Source organism: Oncorhynchus keta, chromosome 6 (genome assembly GCF_023373465.1).
Source record: "Oncorhynchus keta strain PuntledgeMale-10-30-2019 chromosome 6, Oket_V2, whole genome shotgun sequence".
Lineage (NCBI taxonomy): Eukaryota > Metazoa > Chordata > Actinopteri > Salmoniformes > Salmonidae > Oncorhynchus > Oncorhynchus keta.
The window spans coordinates 11804079-11827470 of record NC_068426.1 but is presented as its reverse complement, the minus strand read 5'-3'; the positions used below and the strand labels follow the sequence as shown (position 1 = coordinate 11827470).

Sequence of the window (23392 nt, the reverse complement as noted above, 5' to 3'; positions counted from 1 at the left end):
CAATTAATGTGTTCGTGTGTGTCTGTTTGCGTGCGCACTGAACATGCTAAATAAGTATGGTTAATTGAGATATTTATTGACTCATGAATAAGTTACAATGATTGAACTTTGATGTTATCTATGTGCTAATACTCGTTTAGTAGCCCTGCCCAGCAGCTGACCTAGCTCAGCCGCTGAACAGGTAATACAGGTGTGACCGCGCTGTACCGATTTTACCCGCATAGGCTACACACGGTCGTCGTCGACAGAAAGCTAAACAGCCACCACAAACCTCTTCAGTATCAGGAGGGTAACCTTTCCAGATCTCTTTTGAACGGAACATCGCGTTTGAACAAGAACAGAAGAGTAACGATAAGGTAAGATTTTAATTACGCCTACCAAATCATTTATGTAACATTTAATTTAGGATTTTCTAAACACGGTTGAGTTACACAGAAATCTAGCCTTCACAGTCAGTCCTAGTTATGTCACGTGCTCGAAACAAGTGCCGTAGCCTACGGTGTTTGTCACCTTTGAACAGAACAGCATGCCGTAGCCTACGGTGTTTGTCACCTTTGAACAGAACAGCATGAATGTACCCGTAACTGATCAGAGCTTATAAGCTTTAAACGACTGCAGTTGAGAGCAACATTTCCAACACGAACTATTAACTCATATTCACACAGTTTTCCCCCATCAAATAATCATACCAATACTTTAATGTATTTACAAAACTGGAAAGCAAAGATTTTGTAGGCCATGTGAAATGTTAAAATAAACAGCAACTATAGCATACTTATAAGCTTTGAGTTGAAAAAGGCAATAAAATGACCTCCAGAATCTGTCTCGGTAGGCCTAAACGTCCATCCAAGACATTATTAAAAGTAATAACGACGTGATTAACGACGTGATAATAGTTGCTGTAACATTTAGGAAGCATGCACCTTCAAATTAGTGGATTTGGCTATTACAGCCACAGCCGTTGCTGAAAGGTGTATACAATCGAGCACATAGCCATGCAATCGCCATAGACAAACATTGGCAGTAGAATGGCCTTTACTGAAGAGCTCAGTGTCTTTCAATGTGGCACAATCATAGGATGCCACCTTTCCAACAAGTCAGTTCATCAAATTTCTGCCTTGCTAAAGCTGACCTGGTCAACTGTAAGTCCTGTTATTGATCAGTGGAAACGTCCAGGAGCAACAACTCAGCCTATAAGTGATAGGCCACACAAGCGCACAGAGCGGGACCGCTGAAGTGCGTAAAATCGTCTGTCCTCAATACTCACTACCGAGTTCCAAACAACCTCTGAAAGCAATGTCAGCAAAATACCTGTTCCTCAGGAGCTTCATGAAATGGGTTTCCATGGCCGAGCAGCAGCACACAAGCCTAAGATCACCAATCGCAATGCCAAGTGTCTGCTGGAATGGTGTAAAGCTCATCGCTATTGGACTCTGGAGCAGTGGAAAGCGTTCTCTGGAGTGATGAATCAGGCTTCACCATCTGGCAGTCTGACGACGAATCTGGGTTAGGAGGATGCCAGGAGAACGCTACCTGCCCCAATGCATAGTGCCAATTGTAAAGTTTGGTGGAGAAGGAATAATGGTCGGGGGCTGTTTTTCATGGTTCGGGCTAGGCCCCTTAGTCCCAGTGAAAGGAAATCTTAAAGCTACAGCATAAAATGACATTCTAGACGATTCTGTGCATCCAACTTTGTGGCAACAGTTTGAGGAAGGCCCTTCCCTGTTTCAGCATGACAATACCCCTGTGCACAAAGCGAGGTCAATACAGAAATGGTTTGTTGAGATCTGTGTGGAAGACCTTGACTGGCCTGCACAAAGCCCTTACTTCAACTCCATCAAACACCTTTGGGTTGAATGGGAACGCTGACTGCGAGCCAGGCCTAATCGCCCAACATCAGTGCCGACCTCACTAATGCCCTTGTGGCTGAATGGAAGCAAGTCCACGTAGCAATGTTCCAACATCTAGTGGAAAGCAGAAGAGTGGAGGCTGTTATAGCACCAAAGGGGGATCAACTCCATATTAATGTCCATGACTTTGGAATGAGATGTTCGACGAGTAGGTGCCCATATACTTTTGGTCATGTAGGGTATATAAACGAATGAAGGTCATGTAGTGTATATAAACGAATGAGGGTCATGTAGTGTATATAAACGAATGAGGGTCATGTAGTATATATAAACAAACGAGGGTCATGTAGTGTATATAAACGAACGAGGGTCATGTAGTGTATAAAAACGAATGAGGGTCATGTAGTGTATATAAACTAATGAGGGTCATATAGTGTATATAAACGAATGAGGGTCATGTAGTGTATATAAACGAACGGGGTTCATGTAGTGTATATAAACGATTGAGGGTCATGTAGTGTATATAAACGAACGGGGTTCATGTAGTGTATATAAACGATTGAGGGTCATGTAGTGTATATAAACGATTGAGGGTCATGTAGTGTATATAAACGAACGGGGTTCATGTAGTGTATATAAACGATTGAGGGTCATGTACAGTGCATTCGGAAAGTATTCAGAACCCTTTACTTTTTTCACTTTTTAAGTTAGTCTTATTCTAAAATATATATATTTTTTAAAATCCCTTGTCAATCTGCACACAATACTCCTTAATGACAAAGCAAAAACAGGATTATAAAAAATAACTGATATCATATTTACATAAGTATTCGGACCCTTTACTCAGTACTTTGTTGAAGCACCTTTAGCAGCGATTACAGCCTCAAGTGTTCTTGGGTATGACACTACAAGCTTGGCACACTTGTATTTGGAGAGTTTCTCCCATTCCTCTCTGCAGATCCTCTAAAGCTCTGTCAGGTTATATGGGGAGCGTCGCTGCACAGCTATTTTCCGGTCTCTCCAAAGATGTTCGATCGGGTTGAAGTCTTGGCACTAGTTCAGAGACATTCAGAGACTTGACCCGAAGCCACTCCTGCGTTGTTTTGGCTGTGTGCTAATGGTCGTTGTACAGTTGGAAGGGAACCGTTGCCCCAGTCTGAGGTCCTGAGCACTCTGGAGCAGGTATTCATCAAGGTTCTCTCTGTACTTTGCTAAGTTCATATTTCCCTTGATCCTGACTAGTCTCCCAGTCCCTTCCTCTGAAAAACATCCCCATAGCATGATTCAGCATGATTCTGCTTCACCGTAGGCCAAAGATTTCAATCTTAGTTTCATCAGACAAGAGAATCTTGTTTCTGATGGTATGAGAGTCTTTAGGTGTCTTTTGGCAAACTGTAAGCGGGCTGTCATGTGCCTTTTACTGAGGAGTGGCTTCCGTCTGGCCACTCTACCATAAAGGCCTAATTGGTGGAGTGCTGCATACATGGTTATACTTCTGGAAGGTTCTCCCATCCCCACAGACGAACTCTGGAGCTCTGTCAGAGTGACCATTGGGTTCTTGGTCGCCTCCCTGGCCAAGGCCCTTCTCCCCCGATTGCTCAGTTTGGCCGGGCGGCCAGTTCTAGGAAGAGTCTTGGTGGTTCCAAACTTATTCCATTTAATAATGATGAAGGCCACTGGGGACCTTCAATGCTGCAGAACATTTTTAGTACCCTTCCCCAGATCTGTGCCTCGACACACTCCTGTCTCGGAGCTCTACGGATAATTCCTTCGACCTCATGGCTTGGTTTTTGCTCTGACATGCAGGGTCAAATGGGGGACCTTATAGACAGGTGTGTGTGCCTTCCCAAATCATGTCCAATCAATTGAATTTACCACAGGTGGACTCCAATCAAGTTGTAGAAACATCTCAAGGATGATCAATGGAAACACGATGTTCCCGAGCTTAATTTTGAGTCCCATAGTAAAGAGTGTGAATACTTATGTAAATAAGGTATATACATTTGCAAAATTTTCTAAACCTGTTTTCGCTTTGTCATGGGGTATCAGTGGTGTAAAGTACTTAAGTAAAAATAAGTTAAGTCGTTTCTTGGAGTATCTGTACTTCACTCTTTATATGTTTGACAACTTTTGCTTTAATTCACTACGTTTCTAAATCAAATATTGCACTTTTTACTCTGTACATTTTCCCTTACACCCAAAGTACTCATTACATTTTGAATGCTTAGCAGGACAGGAACATTTTCAAAGTCACTCACTTATCAAGAGAACACGTGATCATTCATACTGCCTCTGATCTGGCGAACTCACTAAACACAATGCATCTTTTATAAATAATGTCTGAGTGTTGGAGTGTGCCCCTGGCTATCCGGACATCGGACATTTTTATAACAAGGCAAATGGTGCCGTCTTCTTTGCTTAATATAAGTCATTTTAAATGATTTTTTACTTTTGATACTTAAGTATAATTAATACCATATTCTTTAACTCAAGTAGTATTTTACTGTCTGACTTTCACTTTTAGTTGAGTAACTATCAAATCTACATGTCTGGGGGAAAAAAAGTAATTTCAGACATGTGTTTGTGACCTACAGTAATATATCCTACTGTGAAATAGATGTCTGCCCCCCTCGGTCCAGACATGCCTGTGCCAGTACCCAAACCACGGACTCGCTACAAGCGGGCTGGAGGGAGCCCACAGATCCAGCTCTCTTCTGATCGGTGAGTGATCCTCGTGATGTCCACTTGTTTTACCAAACACCTGATACGTTCTTGTGGATTGTTTTCTAATTCTTTGTTTTTCCACATGTCTTCAAGGGATTTGATACATGATACACCTGACACAGGAATTCATAGCAGAGGTAGGCCCTTGTGCTCATCATGATAAGTTACATATTTTATAATAATAAAGATAGGGATCAGATGAGTTTTGTTAAAACTATGACTGTACTTGTGTAATGACAGGCCATATTTGATTGGCTCAGACAGTGTGCCAGCGAAACAGCTTTTACCTTTCAACATCTCACCAATTAACAATATTTTATCATGCTAAACAAGATTTGTGCCGTGCCATTCATTAAAGAGTTACTCAAGGTCAATGAGGTCAAAGAAGTGCATTCTATGTGATACTGAGCTTGAGTCCTAACCTCCAGTAAAGCACCCCTACAGCCAAACATAGCTGCAGTGTACTGTCACAATAGCAACACAAGAAAAACTGGTTTTTACTCCTAAACACAAATGCTTGTGATTCAGTGACAAGACTTCTGAAATACTTCCTGCTTTCATTTGTCACCAAACAACACAGCATATTTTACTGTTCACCATTTTATCTTGGGTTCACAGGTATTCCACCCGCAAATGATTTGCTGGCAGAAAAGGAAGACAACCCTGCCATTATCCTAAATAAGCCTGCCATTACCAGCCCAGCGGAGCAGAATCCAAGCCAGTGTAACTTCCTTCTCTTCAGATCTGATTCTGGAGTGACTCCATCTTACCCAGTACTGGACAGTAATGGACTCTGTCCATCTGTCTGGTTGTCCTTCTCTCCACACAGTCCGGCTGTGGATACTGACCCCTACATCAGTCCGGCTGTGGATACTGACCCCTACATCAGTCCGGCTGTGGATACTGACCCCTACATCAGTCCGGCTGTGGATACTGACCCCTACGTCAGTCCGGCTGTGGATACTGACCCCTACATCAGTCCGGCTGTGGATACTGACCCCTACATCAGTCCGGCTGTGGATACTGACCCCTACATCAGTCCGGCTGTGGATACTGACCCCTACGTCAGTCCGGCTGTGGATACTGACCCCTACATCAGTCCGGCTGCGGATACTGACCCCTACATCAGTCCGGCTGCGGATACTGACCCCTACGTCAGTCCGGCTGCAGATACTGACCCCTACGTCAGTCCGGCTGCGGATACTGACCCCTACGTCAGTCCGGCTGCGGATACTGACACCTACATCAGTCCGGCTGTGGATACTGACCCCTACATCACTGACGTAGCTGACTGGGAAAAATGCCCTGGATCTGGATCTGAATCGTCCAATGATGACAATGCCGTTACTGAAGAAATAAAGAACACATCCCACATGAACAAGTGAGTATCAAATAAGAGGTGTAAAATAATAGGCCACAAAACAGTATAGGCCATATGGCTAAAGGCAGGGAAGAAATGTATATCAATGTGTGTAACTACATGTAACAAGCTACAGGTCACACGAAACAAATTGGTGGTAGAAATGTTGAATGGCTTTGTCATTCTTCTATACCTCTTCCAGTGTGGCGTCAGGGCATGTTTGTATTGGTGTTGTCCCCAGCGGGAAACCTCCTGTGGAAAAGGAGTCTATGCAGACCAGACCTCTCAAACAGAAGATCCCACGGTACGTCACAGCACTCCGTCACAGCAGACAGACAGGAAGTTAACAGATGGCCTTCATGGGGAATTCAGTTAGAGTAAAATGATACTTAATCAACTGAGATTTTAACATAGCCACTTACCAATATTGATACAATTTCAATGGGTTTTCAATATTATGACATGGTTATAAGGGTGTGATAGAATTTAAAACCAATTGAAGTGGTCATTTCGGGTGTGGCTCACTTGGCAGAGCGTGGCACTTGCAACGTGTCATGGAAATTTCCTCTATTTACCTAATCATGAGAGCAAACCACACACAAGTCAGAGTTAGTTATCAAAGTCCATCTTTAATTATATGAGCTCTATCACAACCCTGTGACTCTCAGAACAATTCCGTGTCTATCAATGAATTCTCTGAGAGTCCCTTCCACATTGCAACTGAGATCCTTTAATAGCAAAAGACACACATAGCCAGACAGCATAGGCATAATTTATCATTCAGCTTTGACTCCTAAACTATGCTCTTTTCTCAAACTCAGAACCATAAACAAATCCTCCATATCAACAGGCATATATCATATCCATCCTATCTTGACAAGATCATAGAGACACACTGACTGGCACACAGACATTGTGGAGCCAAGAGATACACGCTTGACCTCTCCCCTCTCTCCGGCCCAAGCAACTTAGTCTTGACAGACCAGATGACTGCAAACCCCGCCACAGTATTATACAAACACATTCTGATGAGAAGTAACTTACAAAACATATGATGAATATAAAACATCTTACAAACTAATTCTGATTATTCCCCAACAAACGCCAGGGTTGTGTGTTTGATTCCCACAGTGGGACCAGTATGTGAATGTAATGCTCTCACTTACTGTAAGTCTGTCTGGATAAGAGCGTCTGCTAAATGACTGTAATGTAAATGTAAAAATGTGTTGCCGGATCAAACATGAAACGGTAGCTATTTGATTTTGAGCGTGATATACTTGTTTGTCTAATCACCTGTGAACTCTACAAGCCCCTTTGTTTACCTATTCAGATCACTGTATTACACATGCCTATACTTCCTACTTCCTCCCCAATAAGAATGTTTTCACCTGTGTAGCAGTGCTCCGTGCAAGACATGTTATGCAATAGGTGTCTTGTAATTTACCCATGAGACACTGTACAAGCAGTGGGTCTGTATTAAATGTATAGCATATTTGTTCAAGATAGCTGCCAGTTAATTAAATATTTGTCATGTTTCTTTGAGAAAACTTCTTCTCTCTTTGTCCACAGTGCGGCCACCATCCGTGTCAGCAGGAGAAAACAGGCAGCAGTGAGCGGTGGTGCTACCCAGGCAGCAGAGTCCTCTCGTAGGGAGAATGTGGTGTCCCGATCCAGCTGGCTGGATGTATGGAAGGGCCGCAGGTAATGTGGGCCACTGTGGGATATATGTACTGTTGCTATTCAACAACATCTTACTGAAATCACATTCTCTGATATGACATTTCAGATTATTTTCCAAATGTCATTGCCTAATTTCTATGTATTTGAAAATTGAGATACTTTTGGTTCCTGAAGGCACAATGTTCTGTGGGCCACCCTGGATGGACCGTTGGTATCATTTTGGAAGAAACGCACAGTGAGTGAACCACTAGCACCACCATGGTCTAAATTACCCTTTCTTTTGACTATAACTAAGGCATAACGTTGTTATATCATTATTGTCTCTCCCAGGCTATGCCGGTATCTTACACTATCCCCTCTTTTTCTGGGCCGCAGGACAAGTTCACAGACCTAGTTTTCCATGTGTCAAGCATCACCAACGTCTGCAAGCAGGACAAAGGACGCTTCTCCCTTTACTTCTGCAAGAAGCACTTTGAGTTCATGGCGCACAACAAAGGTGAGCTGCTGATGGATTTGAACTCCTCTTTCTGGTTCCTACTGTTTTTGTGCTTTGCCCTGTGCCTGAGCATCTCTCCACCCTTCTCCCCGGTCCCAGCGGTGCAGGAGGGCTGGGTGACGTCTCTCCTGGCCTCTCGTGGATGGGACCCCCCAGCCCCTCCGGAGCAGCATGGAGCCCTGACCATGAAGGACCCTCGCAGCAACAGAGTGTACGCGGCCATCTGTGGACACAACCTATGGATCTACAACAACAAAGATGTGAGGAAGGGAACAGGGCTCTGCTGAGCTCCATCACTATATGATTGTTATGACAGTTCGGGAGGACATCTTGAGTGTATTTTGTGTCATTCAGTTCATGTTATTTGTGCCGTGCAGGATTTCCAGTTGGGGGTTGGGCTGACCTATGTGTCCATGAACGTGGCGTCAGTGAAGCAGACTGGCCGTCATAACTTCAGCCTCATCACACCGTACAAAAACTTCAAGTGAGTATCCGTCTCTTTCTCTCTCACTGTCTCTGTCTGATCAGCCCCAGCCCACAGTGCTGCTCTCAACCAGCAGAGGACAGTGTAGATAATCTGTTTTTTGTTAGGATCCCTTCCTAACTTGTGTTATTACACAATTGCTCTTCTATCAGATTATCCCAGTATCTGGCCCATGTAAGTGAGCGCCTTGCTTTACTACTGAGAAACACAGTCTTTGTATTTCTAGTTTCTCCACAGACTCATCGAGGGAGCTGGCGGTGTGGCTGGGGAGTCTGAACCAGGTGATCCTCAGTGCCCTGTCATGCAGCGAGGTGGCCCACCGACTCTGGGCCAGCCCATGGAACAAAGTGTGTGCCGACTGTGGCAGTGCCAACCCCGAGTGGGCCTCAGTTAACCTGCTGGTGGTCGTCTGTGAGGCCTGTGCAGGTGAGCTGGGACTGTGGTGATACTCAGGATGTGTACACACTGCTCTATATGACCTATGTCCCTATTGTTTCTCTAAGGTCAGCATCGCTCTTTGGGCATCCATGTCTCCAAAGTGAGAAGCCTGAAGTTGGACAGTAAAGTGTGGACTGAACCTTTGATTCTGGTGAGATGACCTTCCCTGTAACAGTGCTGCAGAAACTATTTAGACCCCTTGAGTTTTCCACATTTTGTTATGTTGCAGCCTTATTCTTTATAAATCTACACACAATACCCCATAATGACAAAGCAAAAACGTTTGTTTTTTAACATTTTTGCAAGTATCACATTTACATAAGAATTCAGACCTTTTACTCAGTACTTTGTTGAAGCACCTTTGGCAGCAATTACAGCTTCGTCTTCCAGAGATGTTTGATTGGGTTTAAGCCGGGGTCTGGCTGGGCCACTCAAGGGCCTTCAGAGACTTGTCCCAAAGCCACTCCTGTGTTGTCTTGGCTGTGTGCTTAGGGTCGTTGTCCTGTTGGAAGGTGAACCTTCGCCCCCAGTTTGAGGTCCTGAGCGCTCTGGAGCAGGTTTTCACCAAGGATCTCTCTGTACTTTGCTCCGTTCATCTTTCCCTTGATCCTGACTAGTGTCCCAGTTCCTGCCGTTGAAAAACATCCCCACAGCATGATGCTGCCACCACCATGCTTCACCGTAGGGAGGGTGCCAGGTTTCCTCCAGACGTCACGCATTCAGGGCAAAGACTTCAATCTTGGTTTCATCAGACCAGAGAATCTTATTTTTCATGGTCTGAGAGTCAATTAGGTACCTTTTGGTAAACTCCAAGCGGGCTGTCATGTGCCTTTTTACTGTGGAATGGCTTTCGTCTGGCCACTCTACCATAAAGGCCTGATTGGTGGAGTGCTGCAGAGATGGTCCTTCTGGAGGTTTCTCCTATCTCCACAAATTAACTCTGGAGCTCTGTCAGAGTGACCATCGGGTTCTTGGTCACTTGCCTGACCAAGGCCCTTCTCCCCCAATTGCTCAGTTTGGGCAGGCTGCCAGATCTAGGAAGAGTCTTGGTGGTACCAAACTTCTTCCATTTAATAATGATTGAGGCCACTGTGTTATTGGGGTCCTTCAATGATGCATACATTTGTTGGTACCTTTTCCTAGATATGTGCCTCGACACAATCCTGTCTCGGAGCTCTACGGACAATTTTTTCAACTTCATGCCTTGGTTTTTGCTCTGACATGCACTGTCAACTGTATGACCTTATAAAGACAGGTGTGTGCCTTTCCAAATCATGTCAAATCAGTTGAATTTACCACAGGTGGACTTCTACAATCAAGTTGTAGAAACATCTCAAAGATGATCAATGGAAACAGGATGCACCTGACCTCAATTCAACCAGGATCTCAGCGATCACTGCCTCATCGCCTGTATCCGCCACGGAGCCGCAGTCAAACGACCACCCCTCATCACTGTCAAACGCTCCCTAAAACACTTCTGTGAGCAGGCCTTTCTAATCGACCTGGCCCGTGTATCCTGGAAGGACATTGACCTCATCCCGTCAGTTGAGGATGCCTGGTCATTCTTTAAAAGTAACTTCCTCACCATTTTAGATAAGCATGCTCCGTTCAAAAAATGCAGAACCAAGAACAGATACAGCCCTTGGTTCACTCCAGACCTGACTGCCCTCGACCAGCACAAAAACATCCTGTGGCGGACTGCAATAGCATCGAATAGCCCCGTGATATGCAACTGTTCAGGGAAGTCAGGAACCAATACACGCAGTCAGTCAGGAAAGCTAAGGCCAGCTTCTTCAGGCAGAAGTTTGCATCCTGTAGCTCCAACTCCAAAAAGTTCTGGGACACTGTGAAGTCCACGGAGAACAAGAGCACCTCCTCCCAGCTGCCCACTGCACTGAGGCTAGGAAACACGGTCTCCACCGATAAATCCATGATTATCGAAAACTTCAATAAGCACTTCTCAACGGCTGGCCATGCCTTCCGCCTGGCTACTCCAACCTCGGCCAACAGCTCCGCCCCCCCCCCGGTAGTTCCTCACCCAAGCCTCTCCAGGTTCTCCTTTACCCAAATCCAGATAGCAGATGTTCTGAAAGAGCTGCAAAACCTGGACCCGTAAAAAATCAGCTGGGCTTGACAATCTGGACACGCTATTTCTGAAACTATCTGCCGCCATTGTCGCAACCCCTATTACCAGCCTGTTCAACCTCTCTTTCATATCGTCTGAGATCCCCAAGGATTGGAAAGCTGCCGCAGTCATCCCCCTCTTCAAAGGGGGAGACACCCTGGACCCAAACTGCTATAGACCTATATCCATCCTGCCCTGCCTATCTAAGGTCTTCGAAAGCCAAGTCAACAAACAGGTCACTGACCATCTCGAATCCCACCTTCTCCGCTGTGCAATCTGGTTTCCGAGCCGGTCACGGGTGCACCTCAGCCACACTCAAGGTACTAAATGATATCATAACCGCCATCGATAAAAGACAGTACTGTGCAGCCGTCTTCATCGACCTCGCCAAGGCTTTTGACTCTGTCAATCACCAAATTCTTATCGGCAGACTCAACAGCCTCGGTTTTTCGGATGACTGCCTTGCCTGGTTCACCAATTACTTTGCAGACAGAGTTCAGTGTGTCAAATCAGAGGGCATGCTGTCCGGTCCTCTGGCAGTCTCTATGGGGGTGCCACAGGGTTCAATTCTCGGGCCGACTCTTTTCTCTGTATATATCAATGATGTTGCTCTTGCTGCGGGCGATTCCCTGATCCACCTCTACGCAGACGACACCATTCTATATACTTTCGGCCCGTCATTGGACACTGTGCTATCCAACCTCCAAACGAGCTTCAATGCCATACAGCACTCCTTCCGTGGCCTCCAACTGCTCTTAAACGCGAGTAAAACTAAATGCATGCTTTTCAACCGATCGCTGCCTGCACCCGCATGCCCGACTAGCATCACCACCCTGGATGGTTCCAACCTTGAATATGTGGACATCTATAAGTACCTAGGTGTCTGGCTAGACTGCAAACTCTCCTTCCAGACTCACATCAAACATCTCCAATCAAAAATCAAATCCAGAGTCGGCTTTCTATTCAAAGCCTCCTTCACTCACGCTTCACTCACGCTGCCAAGCTTACCCTAGTAAAACTGACTATCCTACCGATCCTCGACTTCGGCGATGTCATCTACAAAATGGCTTCCAACACTCTACTCAGCAAACTGGATGCAGTTTATCACAGTGCCATCCGTTTTGTCACTAAAGCACCTTATACCACCCACCACTGCGACTTGTATGCTCTAGTCGGCTGGCCCTCACTACATATTCGTCGCCAGACCCACTGGCTCAGGTCATCTACAAGTCCATGCTAGGTAAAGCTCCGCCTTATCTCAGTTCACTGGTCACGATGGCAACACCCATCCGTAGCACGCGCTCCAGCAGGTGTATCTCACTGATCATCCCTAAAGCCAACACCTCATTTGCCCTTTCGTTCCAGTACTCTGCTGCCTGTGACTGGAACAGCCCTGAAGTTGGAGACTTTTATCTCCCTCTCAACTTCAAACATCAGCTATCTGAGCAGCTAACCGATCACTGCAGCTGTACATAGTCTATAGGTAAATAGCTCACCCTTTTTCACCTACCTCATTCCCATACTGTTTTTATACTGTTTTTATTTATTTACTTTTCTGCTCTTTTGCACACCAATATCTCTACCTGTACATGCCCATCTGATAATTTATCACTCCAGTGTTAATCTGCAAAATTGTATTATTCGCCTACCTCCTCATGCCTTTTGCACACATTGTATATAGACTGCCCATTTTTTTCTACTGTGTTATTGACTTGCTAATTGTTTACTCCATGTGTAACTCTGTGTTGTCTGTTCACACTGCTATGCTTTATCTTGGCCAGGTCGCAGTTGCAAATGAGAACTTGTTCTCAACTAGCCTACCTGGTTAAATAAAGGTGAAAAATAAAAATAAAATTTCAAGTCTCATAGCAAAAGGTCTGAATACTTATGTAAATGATATAAATCTGTTTGGAATTTGATTAACTTTTCAACAATTTATTATTACAATTTTTTTGCTTTGTCATTATGGGGTATTGTGTATAATGAGTGTGTGTAATGAGGGGAAAACATATTTAATCTATTTTAGAATAAGGCTGTAACAACAAAATGTGGTAAAAGGGAACGTGTCTGAATACTTGTATGTATAACCAAATACAGAAGTAAAGTAATGTGAAAATAGGCACTGCTAATAACTGTGTTCTCTTTCCTCCATAGCTATTTGTCTATTATGGGAACAAAGCAGCCAATGATGTATGGGGTCACAATGTGCCAGGTGCAGAGCAGATCCTGCCAGACTCCTCTGTGGATCAGAGGGGGGACTTCATCAGGGCCAAGTACACCAAGGGCCGATACAGATTTACCCATCCTCTTGCCTCCAGCCAGAGACTGCTCAACCAGGTCAGCCAACGCCCCAGCCCTAACCACAGCCCCAACACCCCAGCCCTAACCACAGCCCCAACCCCAGTCCTAACCACAGCCCCAACCCCGGTCCTAACCACAGCCCCAACCCCAGATCTCAGTCCCAGCCCCAACCCCAGGTCTCAGCCCCAACCCCAGTCTCAGCCCCTGCCCCAGCCCCAGTCCCAGCCCCAAACCCAGGTCTGTCCCAGCCCCAGTCTCAGTCTCAGCTCCAACCTCAGCCCCAACCCCAGGTCTCAGCTCCAACCTCAGCCCCTGCCCCAACCCCAGGTCTCATCCCCTGCCCCAGCCTCAGCACCAACCCCAGTCTCAGCTCCAACCCCAACCCCAGCCTCAGCCCCAAACCCAGATTCCTATCAATCCTCAAAGATAGGAAAATACACATAAACCTCCCAGAGTCTGTACAGGACAGACTGTGCTGAATGATATGTTATTGGTTGTTATGACATCCTCCAGAGGCTGTGTGAGGTGGTGTGTGGCCCTAATGTCCCAGAGACCATGTCATTGCTGTGCTCGGGGGCCCGGGTCCTGTGCCACTCAGGGGACTCTCAGTGCCCCACGCCCATCTCCCTGGCAGAGCGGGCTGGACAGGCCATGCAGACGGAGCTGCTTAGACACAACGAATACACAGGTACTAATATCAGGGGTCCTCTTAAGATCCACAGATACTGACTTCAGAGGTCCAGGCTCTAAGATCCAAAATATCTGATCTGATTGGTCGAAATTTGTGAAAAAATTATCTGAATTTGTCTGACTGTGTAATTGCAGCCTAAGATCCACAGCACTGCTGTTGTTTTGTCTTTGCTTAGTCTCAACTTGTCACTTTCATGATATCAGTCAGCACATCAAAATGTCTGTCTTGTTCATCATGCTTTCAAATATGTTTGTTTTTCTCTTTTACAGATGCCCCTGCCTATGTTCATCAGGTCACAGGGTCTCTGCTGGGCACCTCTGACCCTCCTTCTGCTGCAGGTACCCATATACTATGGGCATATCACAATAGCCTAAAAGCCTATCGTTTGATATAAAAGGCGACTTCTTAAAGGGTGAAAAACTGTGTGTGCAGGAGAGGAGGAGCTCCATGGGAAGTTGGAGGAGGACCGCTTCCTGTTCTCCCAGGAGAATGACTCTGCAGCCTGTGATGTTCTGGACCTGAGGGAGGTCATCTCCATCTTCCACAGCCCCAACGGGTACTGCAACCTTATGACATGAACATCGTGGGAGACATTTCATATCCATTTTTAAGATTTTATATGTTTTAATACGGTTTATAAGATATATAAGGGGGATTTGTTGATTTCCTCCTCCCCCACAGATCGACTCATGAGTTTGAAATGGTGACTCTGACGGACGAGTTGGTGTGCAATGCCGACACTGAAGAGGGTCTACTGAATCACCTGCTTCATATTCTCAGGGTAATACAATAACAGCTGTGTGTTTATCAATCTGGGAGGATTAAGGACTGTAGGTACAGTGTTCCATACGCTAGATGATAATAGAGACTTTTGTGTCAACTTTCCTGAGCAGAGAGTAGGCCTACAGATAACACGGATAGATATAATAATGTGTGTTAAAACGAACCATATGTTCTCCCCCTACCAGGTGGTGTTGCCCGAGCCCATAGATGAGGAGGAGCTGGACGGGGTGTTTGCTGTGTCCCGGGTGTCTCTGAGGGAGGGAGGAGGCCTGCAGCACACTGAGGTCTGGGCAGTGCTCCGTGGAGGTCAGGTCCTCGTCTATCCTACTGACCAGCAGCGCCACAGAGAGAGGCTAACACTCAACCCTGAGACTCAATACAGTGAGTCACACCTCATTGTCTGCATGTTTACACAACGTGATTTTTCTCTACATGCCTTGTGTAGAGGAGCAGAAGTATCATGATAAGGTAATATGGACGGTGTTCTTTTCTGCCCACAGAGATAGATTCCTCTGAGAACACCATAGAGCTGGTCACTGGAGAGAGGTCAGCACCACAGGAACACTTTGTTATAACAAGTTGCATTCCATTGTACTTGATGTCGTAGCAATGGTTCCCAAACGTATTTCAGCATCTGTCATTCAAAGGATGGTCTCCAATGCATCTATCTCTTCTTCCTGCTAGAACCATGTCCATGCAGTTTGAACGAGACCACAGCTGTCAGTCCTGGCACAGCCTACTGAAACGGGCAGTGACCACAAAGAGGAAGCAGCGCCCATCACTGTACGAGCTGCCACCCAACGCCATTGGCAATGTGCCCCCTGCCATTGAGAGGTGTATCTCACACATCACACAATATGGTGAGTGTCGGCTACAAGCCATTTGAGACTGGAACAAGTATTGTAGTGATCTGGATAACCAGTTTCCGGCAGGAACATGAATTCTCACAACTGGTTAATCTGCTCTGCTCCTCTTCTGTCTCCCTCCCAGGCCTGAAGGTGGATGGGCTGTACCGGCGCTGTGGCTTGGCCACTAAGGTCAGCAGTCTGGTGGAAGCCCTCAGCAGATCACCTAAAACTGCCCCTCTGGAGAAAGATGAACAGGGTCTCCTGGACGCTGCAGGGGCCCTGAAGCAATATGTCCGCCAGCAGGTGGTGCTCATCCCTCAGACACAAAGGGAACTGTGGGTCAAGGCTGCAGGTACTGACTGTCCTTTGCATCTTAAACAACCCCAGAGAGAATGTATTTCCTTGATTCCTCGTGTCCTCTCTTCTCGCCCTCTTCTCAAAACCCATTGGATGAGGTCAGAATTCCCTCCCCTCTGACCTTCTCATTCATATTTTGTATGTTGTATAATATTTATTTTCTTTGATTTTTTTATTTTTTTTATTTTTTTTACCAGTTACAAACATATATACATATATATATATATATATATATATATATATATATAGTTGAAGTCAGAAGTTTACATACACCTTAGCCAAATACATTTAAACTCAGCTTTTTACAATTCCTAACATTCAAACCTAGTAAGAATTCCCTGTCTTAGGTCAGTTAGGATCACCACTTTATTTTAAGAATGTGAAATGTCAGAATAATAGTAGAGAGAGTTATTTATTTCAGCTTTCATTTCTTTCATCACATTCCCAGTTGGTCAGAAGTTCCAAATACTCAATTAGTATTTGGTAGAATTGCCTTTTACATTGTTTAGCTTGGGTCAAACATTTTGGGTAGCCTTCAACAAGCTTTCCACAATAAGTTGGGTGAAATTTGGCCCATTCCTCCTGACAGAGCTGGTGTAACTGAGTCAGGTTTGTAGGCCTCCATGCTCACACACGCTTTTTCAGTTCTGCCCACCAATTTTATATAGGGTTGAGGGCAGGGCTTTGTGATGGCCACTCCAATACCTTGACTTTGTTGTCCTTAAGCCATTTTCCCACAACTTTGGAAGTATGCTTGGGGTCATTGTCCATTTGGAAGACCCATTTGTGACCAAGCTTTAACTTCCTGACTGATGTCTTGAGATGTTGCTTCAATATATCCACATAATTTTCCTCCCTCGTGATGCCATCTATTTTGTGAAGTGCACCAGTCCCGCCTGCAGCAAAGCACCCCCACAACATGATTCTGCCACCCCCATGCTTCACAGTTGGGATGGTGTTCTTCGGCTTGCAAGCCTCCCCCTTTTTCCTCTAAACACAACGATGGTCATTATGGCCAAACAGTTCTATTTTTGTTTCATCAGACCAGAGGACATTTCTCCAAAAAGTACAATCCTTGTCCCCATGTGCAATTGCAAACCGTAGTCTGTTTTTTTATGGCGGTTTTGGAGCAGTGGCTTCTTTCTTGCTGAGCGGCCTTTCAGGATATGTTGATATAGGACTAATTTTACTGTGGATATAGATACTTTTGTACATGTTTCCTCCAGCGTCTTCACAAGGTCCTTTGCTGCTGTTCTGGGATTGATTTGCACTTTTCGCACCAAAGTACGTTCATCTCTAGGAGACAGAACACGTCTTCTTCCTGAGAGGTATGACGGCTGCGTGGTCCCATGGTGTTTATACTTGCGTACTATTGTTTGTACAGATGAATGTGGAAATTGCTCCCAAGGATGAACCAGACTTGTGTAGGTCTACAATTTGTTTTCTGAGGTCTTGGCTGATTTCTTTTGATTCCCCCATGATGTCAAGCAAAGAGGCACTGAGTTTGAAGGTAGGCCTTCAGAATCAGAAGCTTCTAAAGCCATGACATCATTTTCTGGAATTTTCCAAGCTGTTTAAAGGCAGTCAACTTAGTGTATGTAAACGTCTGACCCACTGGAATTGTGATACCGTGAATTATAAGTGAAATAATCTGTCTGTAAACAATTGTTGGAAAAATGACTTGTGTCATGCACAAAGTTGATGTCCTAACCGACTTGCCAAAACTATAGTTTATTAACACGAAATTTGTGGAGTGGTTGAAAAACGAGTTTTAATGACTCCAACCTGTAAACTTGTAAACTTCCGACTTCAACTGTACATCTGAACAACAACTTACAGTACACAAACAATGACTACATCTCACCTGCCCAGACCCACATGTTCACACCCCCATCCCTAGTGCCTTCATTATTGTTTGCCACCAGTGGAGGAAAGGGAGGACCGTCCTCCTCCAGTGAATTTCATAATAATAAAAATAGTGAAACATTTAAAAAGTTATCCTTTTTAGATACAACTATACTAAATATTTTCAAGTCATCAAATAATTTATTAAAACACACTTTTGCAATGATGGTCTACAGTAGCCTCAACAGCACTCTGTAGGTTAGCACCATGGTGTAGCCGGAGGACAGCTAGCTTCTGTTCTCCTCTTGGTACATTAACCCATACTATTTCAATAATAAATCAATAGACTTTTCCATTGAGTTAATGATGGAGGATTAATTAATTTCCATGTTTTTAGTATACATGTTTTCAAGATGAGTGATGAGAGAATCGTCCAGCCCCTTGGGTATCTCACCACACCCCCATATGACATGTCTTGAAATATACAGACAGACGGATTACATGTATGTTTACATTGTAATACTTCTGACAGACAACTTTCTAGCTCCGCCCATAATTATTTGACTTTATAGCATTCCCAGAAAGCCTGGATTATCGAGTCATTGTTAGTTTTACACTTAAGACATGACTCTGCCGTTGTGCTGTAGAATTTGTGAATTTTGTCTCTTCTAAAAATAGAGACCTTATCATTAAATGGGTTTTGAAAAAATGGCGAGGAGAGAAGGATGCAAGAATGGAAGTCAGTGTCAACATTGCAGCCGACTTTAAAGGCGAGTCGAGAATGACTGTTCTACAAATCAACTTGCGTCATATATATTTACTCAATGTTATTTGTATATCAGTCAGTTGGTCACAATTTACCCATGATACATCTCGGCTTTGATGCTCACGAACACAACCCATGGCACAGTTTAGGGTCACTATGGACCAGTGGAGGCTGCTGAGGGGAGGACGGCTCATAATAATGGGTGGAACGGCTCAATTTGAATGGTATCAAACACATTGAAACCGTGTGTTTGATGTATTTGTTACCATTCCACTCATTTCCGCTCCAGCCATTACCACGATACCGTCCTCCCAATTAAGGTGCAACCAACCTCCTGTGGTATGGGCATATTTCATATATGAAACTCAGTCAGGCTTTCAACTTACTGTAGAGATATTTAAAAATGTTCTACTGCATTGGAAGTTTCTCTTCTTATGTCAATCACTGACAGCTATTCATAACCTGTCAGAAATGTCCAGTTGATCAACTATCCCATGTCAGCTAACATAGTTTAGGTTAATGAACTAGCTTTCTAAGCCTTGTTGTTATTGTGTCCAGAAAGCCTTTTAGCTATCATGTCCAGAAAGCCTTGCAGTTACCGTGCCCAGAAAGCCTTGTAGTTATCATGTCCAGAAAGCCTTGTAGTTATCGTGTCCAGAAAGCCTTGTCGTTACCGTGCCCAGAAAGCCTTGTAGTTATTGTGTCCAGAAAGCCTTGTAGTTACCGTGCCCAGAAAGCCTTGTAGTTATCATGTCCAGATTACATGCCAAGGTTTTTTTTATTACGTTTTGAGGTAATGTTTGAGTCACTCAGACGTATGAACACGCAACATAAGACATGGCAAAACGTGTCGAATTTCAGGAAATTTTCTCTCCACTAACAAGAGGGGTGTGAACAGTTTGGGGTCACGAGGTAGGGGTTTGTTACTATGTCGATTTTAAATTACAATATCTATCCAGATCTTTGCCACCTAGGAAATTTGTGTGACCGGATCTTCTCAAATAGTATTGGAGTAGCGCTGATCTAGATTAACACGTTTTTCAATACAAGCTGTACTTTGAGTAATGGGGTTCTCATTCATTGCCTGTGTCACCATAGCCCACAGAGAAGAGAACCTTAGACTGGCCACCTACCGCAGACTCCTGAAGAAGCTGCCCCCTGACAACAGAATCACACTCAACGCCCTGTGTGGACACTTCTACATGTAAGAACAACACATGATCAATGATTGTAAGATTTTAACAGGGCAACAAAATGATCCTGCATGACTAATGCTCATCGTTGCCAACCTCTTTCTAGAGTTCAGCTGTACAGTGTAGAGAACCGTATGACAGCTCAGAACCTGGCGCTGGTGTTTGTCCCAACACTGTTCCAGGAGCTGGCCATGAACACAAACATGGTGCGTCTCACCAGAGAACTCATCATACACCACACACTCATCTTCCTGGTAAGACACTAAACTTCATCTCTTCTGTTGGGTCATGGAACATATGAAGCAGTGGACAGTGTATGAGACTAACCTTTCATGCCTAACACCATGTATTGTATTCTACAGGGTAAAGAACAAGAGTCTGACATGGAGAGTGAAGAACTCATAACAAAATTATAGAAAAACACATGTATATATTTGGCTTTGGCTGTCAAAGAAAGCTTATATGGGAAAGATATATTTGGTTACATAGTGCCCCTAGTTACATAGTGTAGTTTTCACAACTTCTTTGAACTACACATTTAGACCATGGACTGGATTAAATAGATTTTTTCTGCTATATTCATTTTAAGGTTTTTTGTAATTTAGGTGATGGTAAAATAATAACAAAGCAAGCTCAAATTGTATGTTAGTGCCTTCAGAAAGTTCACACCTTTTGACTGTTTCCACATTTTGTTGTTGCAGCCAGAATTTAAAATAGATTGAATTGAGATTTGTTGTCCTTTGAAAATTTCAAAAAATGTGTAAAACATTTAATGCTGAAATGTCTTGAGTCAATAAGTATTCATCCCCTCAGTTATGGCAAGCCTAAATATACTGACCAAAAATATAAACGCAACATGCAACAATTTCAAAGTAAATCAGTCAATTGAAATTAATTCATTAGGCCATAATCTATGGATTTCACATGCCTGGGAATACAGACATGCATCTGTTGATCAGATACCTTAAAATAAAGGTAGAGGAGTGGATCAGAAAACCAGTCAGTATCTGGTGTGATCACCATTTGCCTCATGCAGCGCAACACATCTCCTTCACATAGAGTTGATCAGGCTGTTGATTGTGGGCTGTGGAATGTTGTCCCACTCCTCTTCAATGGTTGTGCAAAGTTGCTGGATATTGAAGGGAACTGGAACACACTGTCATACGTCGAACCAGAGCATCCAAAACATTCTCAATGTGTGTCTGGTGAGGTATGTAGGCCATGGTAGAACTGGGACATTTTCAGCTTCCAGGAATTGTGTACAGATCCTTGTGACATGGTGCCTGCATTATTATGCTGATAACAAGCTGAGTTTTACAGAGAATGCAGACTGTATTTTTTTTAAGCAAGCCAACACCTGTTCTTAATCAGGAAATTAAAGGGGTTTGGGTTCAGCCAGGATGTTCTGGAGAGGGTGTACAGCAGCTTGGTGGAGAGCATCCTCACGTTCAATATGACAGTCTGGTATGGTAATCTGAGTATGAGGAGCAAAAGCAAACTGACCAGCAGTCAGCAAAGTAATTGGACGACCACAGGCACACTTGAGCATTCTATTCCACAAGGCAACCAAACAGAAGACACTGGCTGTCGTTGGCGACCCCTCCCACCCTCTACACCCTCAGGTGGCGACCCCTCCCACCCTCTACACCCTCAGGTGGCGACCCCTCCCACCCTCAGTTCAAGAGGCTTCCCTCTGGCCGGCTCTTCAGAATGCCCATGGCCAAGAAGAACATGTTCAAAAATTCATTCCTTCCTTGTGCTGTTGGACTACTAAATATAAAATTAAAGGTATCGGAATATGTACTTATCTATAAGTACAGTGGTCATTTGAGTGAATGTATTAATGTCCTCAATGTTGTTAGTGTTTGCAACATGATGGACTGACTGGTTTAAATGTGTATGATGTGAGAATGTATGTGATTATTTTAATGGAAGGTGATGCCAAATAAAAATGTCAGTTTTATTCTAAACATGAGGTGATGGTGGCGGTTGAATGGCACGACAATGGATCTCGTCACGGTATTTCTGCTTTCAAATTGCCATCGATAAAATGCCGGTGTTCATTATCCGTAGCTTATGCCTGCCCGTACCATAACCCCACCTCCACCATGGAGCACTGGGGTTCACTAAGTTGACATTAGCAAACCGCTCGCCCACACGACGCCATACGGTTGTGAGGCCGGTAGGGCATAATTCTTTAAAACGACGTTGGAGGCAGTTTACGGTAGACATGAACATTAAATTCTCTGGCAACAACTCTGGTGGACATTCCTGCAGTCTGCATGCTCCCTCAAAGCATCTGTGGTATTGTGTTGTGACAAAACTGCACATTTTAGTGGCGTTTTTGGCCCCAGCACCTGTGTAATGATCATGCTGTTTCATCAGCTTCTTGGCATGCCACACCTGACAGGTAGATGGATTATCTTGGCGAAGTAGAAATGCTCACTAACAGGGATGTAAACAAATCTGTGTACAACATTTCTGAGAATAAGTATTCTGTGCATATGGAACATATTTCAACTCATGAAACATGGGACCAACACTTTTTACATGTTGGGTTTATTTTTGTTCAGCGTAAGTTCAGGAGTACAAATGTAGTTAACAAGTCATAAGTTGCATGGACTCTGTGTGCAATAGTGTTTAACAATGACTACCTCATCTCTGTACCCCACACCCAGATAATCGTAAGGCCCCTCAGTCAAGCAGTGAATTTCATACACAGATTCAACCACAAAGACCAGGGAGATTTTCCAATTCCTCGCAAAGGGCACCTATATGTATAAAAATGTAAAAAGCAGACATATCCTTTTGAGCATGGTGAAGTTAATTACACTTTGGATGGTGTATCAATACACTGTCACTACAAAGACACAGGCGTCCTTCATAACTCCGATGAAGGAAACCGCTCAGTGATTTCACCATGAGGCCAAATGGCTGTGATAAACTGAGGATGGAGCAACAGCATTGTAGTTACTCCACAATACTAACCCAATGGAAACGAAAGCCTGTACAGAATTAGAATATTCCTTTTTGCAACAAGGCAATAAATGTGGCAAAGAACAAGTGAATTTATGTTTGGGGCTGATCCAATACCTTACAGAGCATCTCACGCCATATTTTCAAGGATAGTGGTGGCTGCATCATAGTTATGGGTACGCTTGTAATAGTTAAGGACTGGGGAGTTTCAAGATACAAAAAAGTAAACGGAATGGAGATAAGCACAAGCAAAATCCTAGAGGAAAACTTGGTTCAGTCTGCTTTCCACCAGACACTGGGAGATGAACCTTTCAGCAGGACAATAACCTAAAACACAAAGCCAAATCTACACTGGAGTTGCTTACCAAGACAGTGAATGTCCCTGAGTGGCTGAAGTAGTTGACTTAAACCTGAAAATGGTTGTCTAACAATGATCATCAACCAATTTGACAGCACTTAAAGAATAAAACAAATA

General features: G+C 44.2%; 1 protein-coding gene across 2 annotated transcripts; it reads left to right on the top strand.

Moving 5' to 3' along the window:
- The first annotated feature begins 172 nt into the window (after positions 1–172).
- On the top strand, positions 173–21911 carry LOC118384952 (arf-GAP with Rho-GAP domain, ANK repeat and PH domain-containing protein 1-like). Of its 2 annotated transcripts, none has more exons than XM_035771673.2 (24): positions 173–356; positions 4468–4571; positions 4668–4711; positions 5193–5955; positions 6137–6238; positions 7504–7635; positions 7789–7849; positions 7990–8110; positions 8210–8370; positions 8488–8594; positions 8821–9020; positions 9098–9183; positions 13312–13494; positions 13972–14146; positions 14419–14487; positions 14582–14705; positions 14831–14930; positions 15118–15313; positions 15433–15478; positions 15617–15792; positions 15923–16132; positions 19847–19952; positions 20048–20195; positions 20304–21911. In XM_035771673.2, the coding sequence occupies exons 2-24, from the start codon at positions 4468–4470 to the stop codon at positions 20355–20357; spliced, it is 3468 nt and encodes a 1155-aa protein (XP_035627566.2). In that variant the 5' UTR covers positions 173–356; the 3' UTR covers positions 20358–21911. The 2 variants fall into 2 exon arrangements, with proteins under 2 accessions (XP_035627566.2, XP_035627565.2); XM_035771672.2 differs by having other exon boundaries at positions 4445–4571.
- The last annotated feature ends 1481 nt before the right edge of the window (positions 21912–23392 follow it).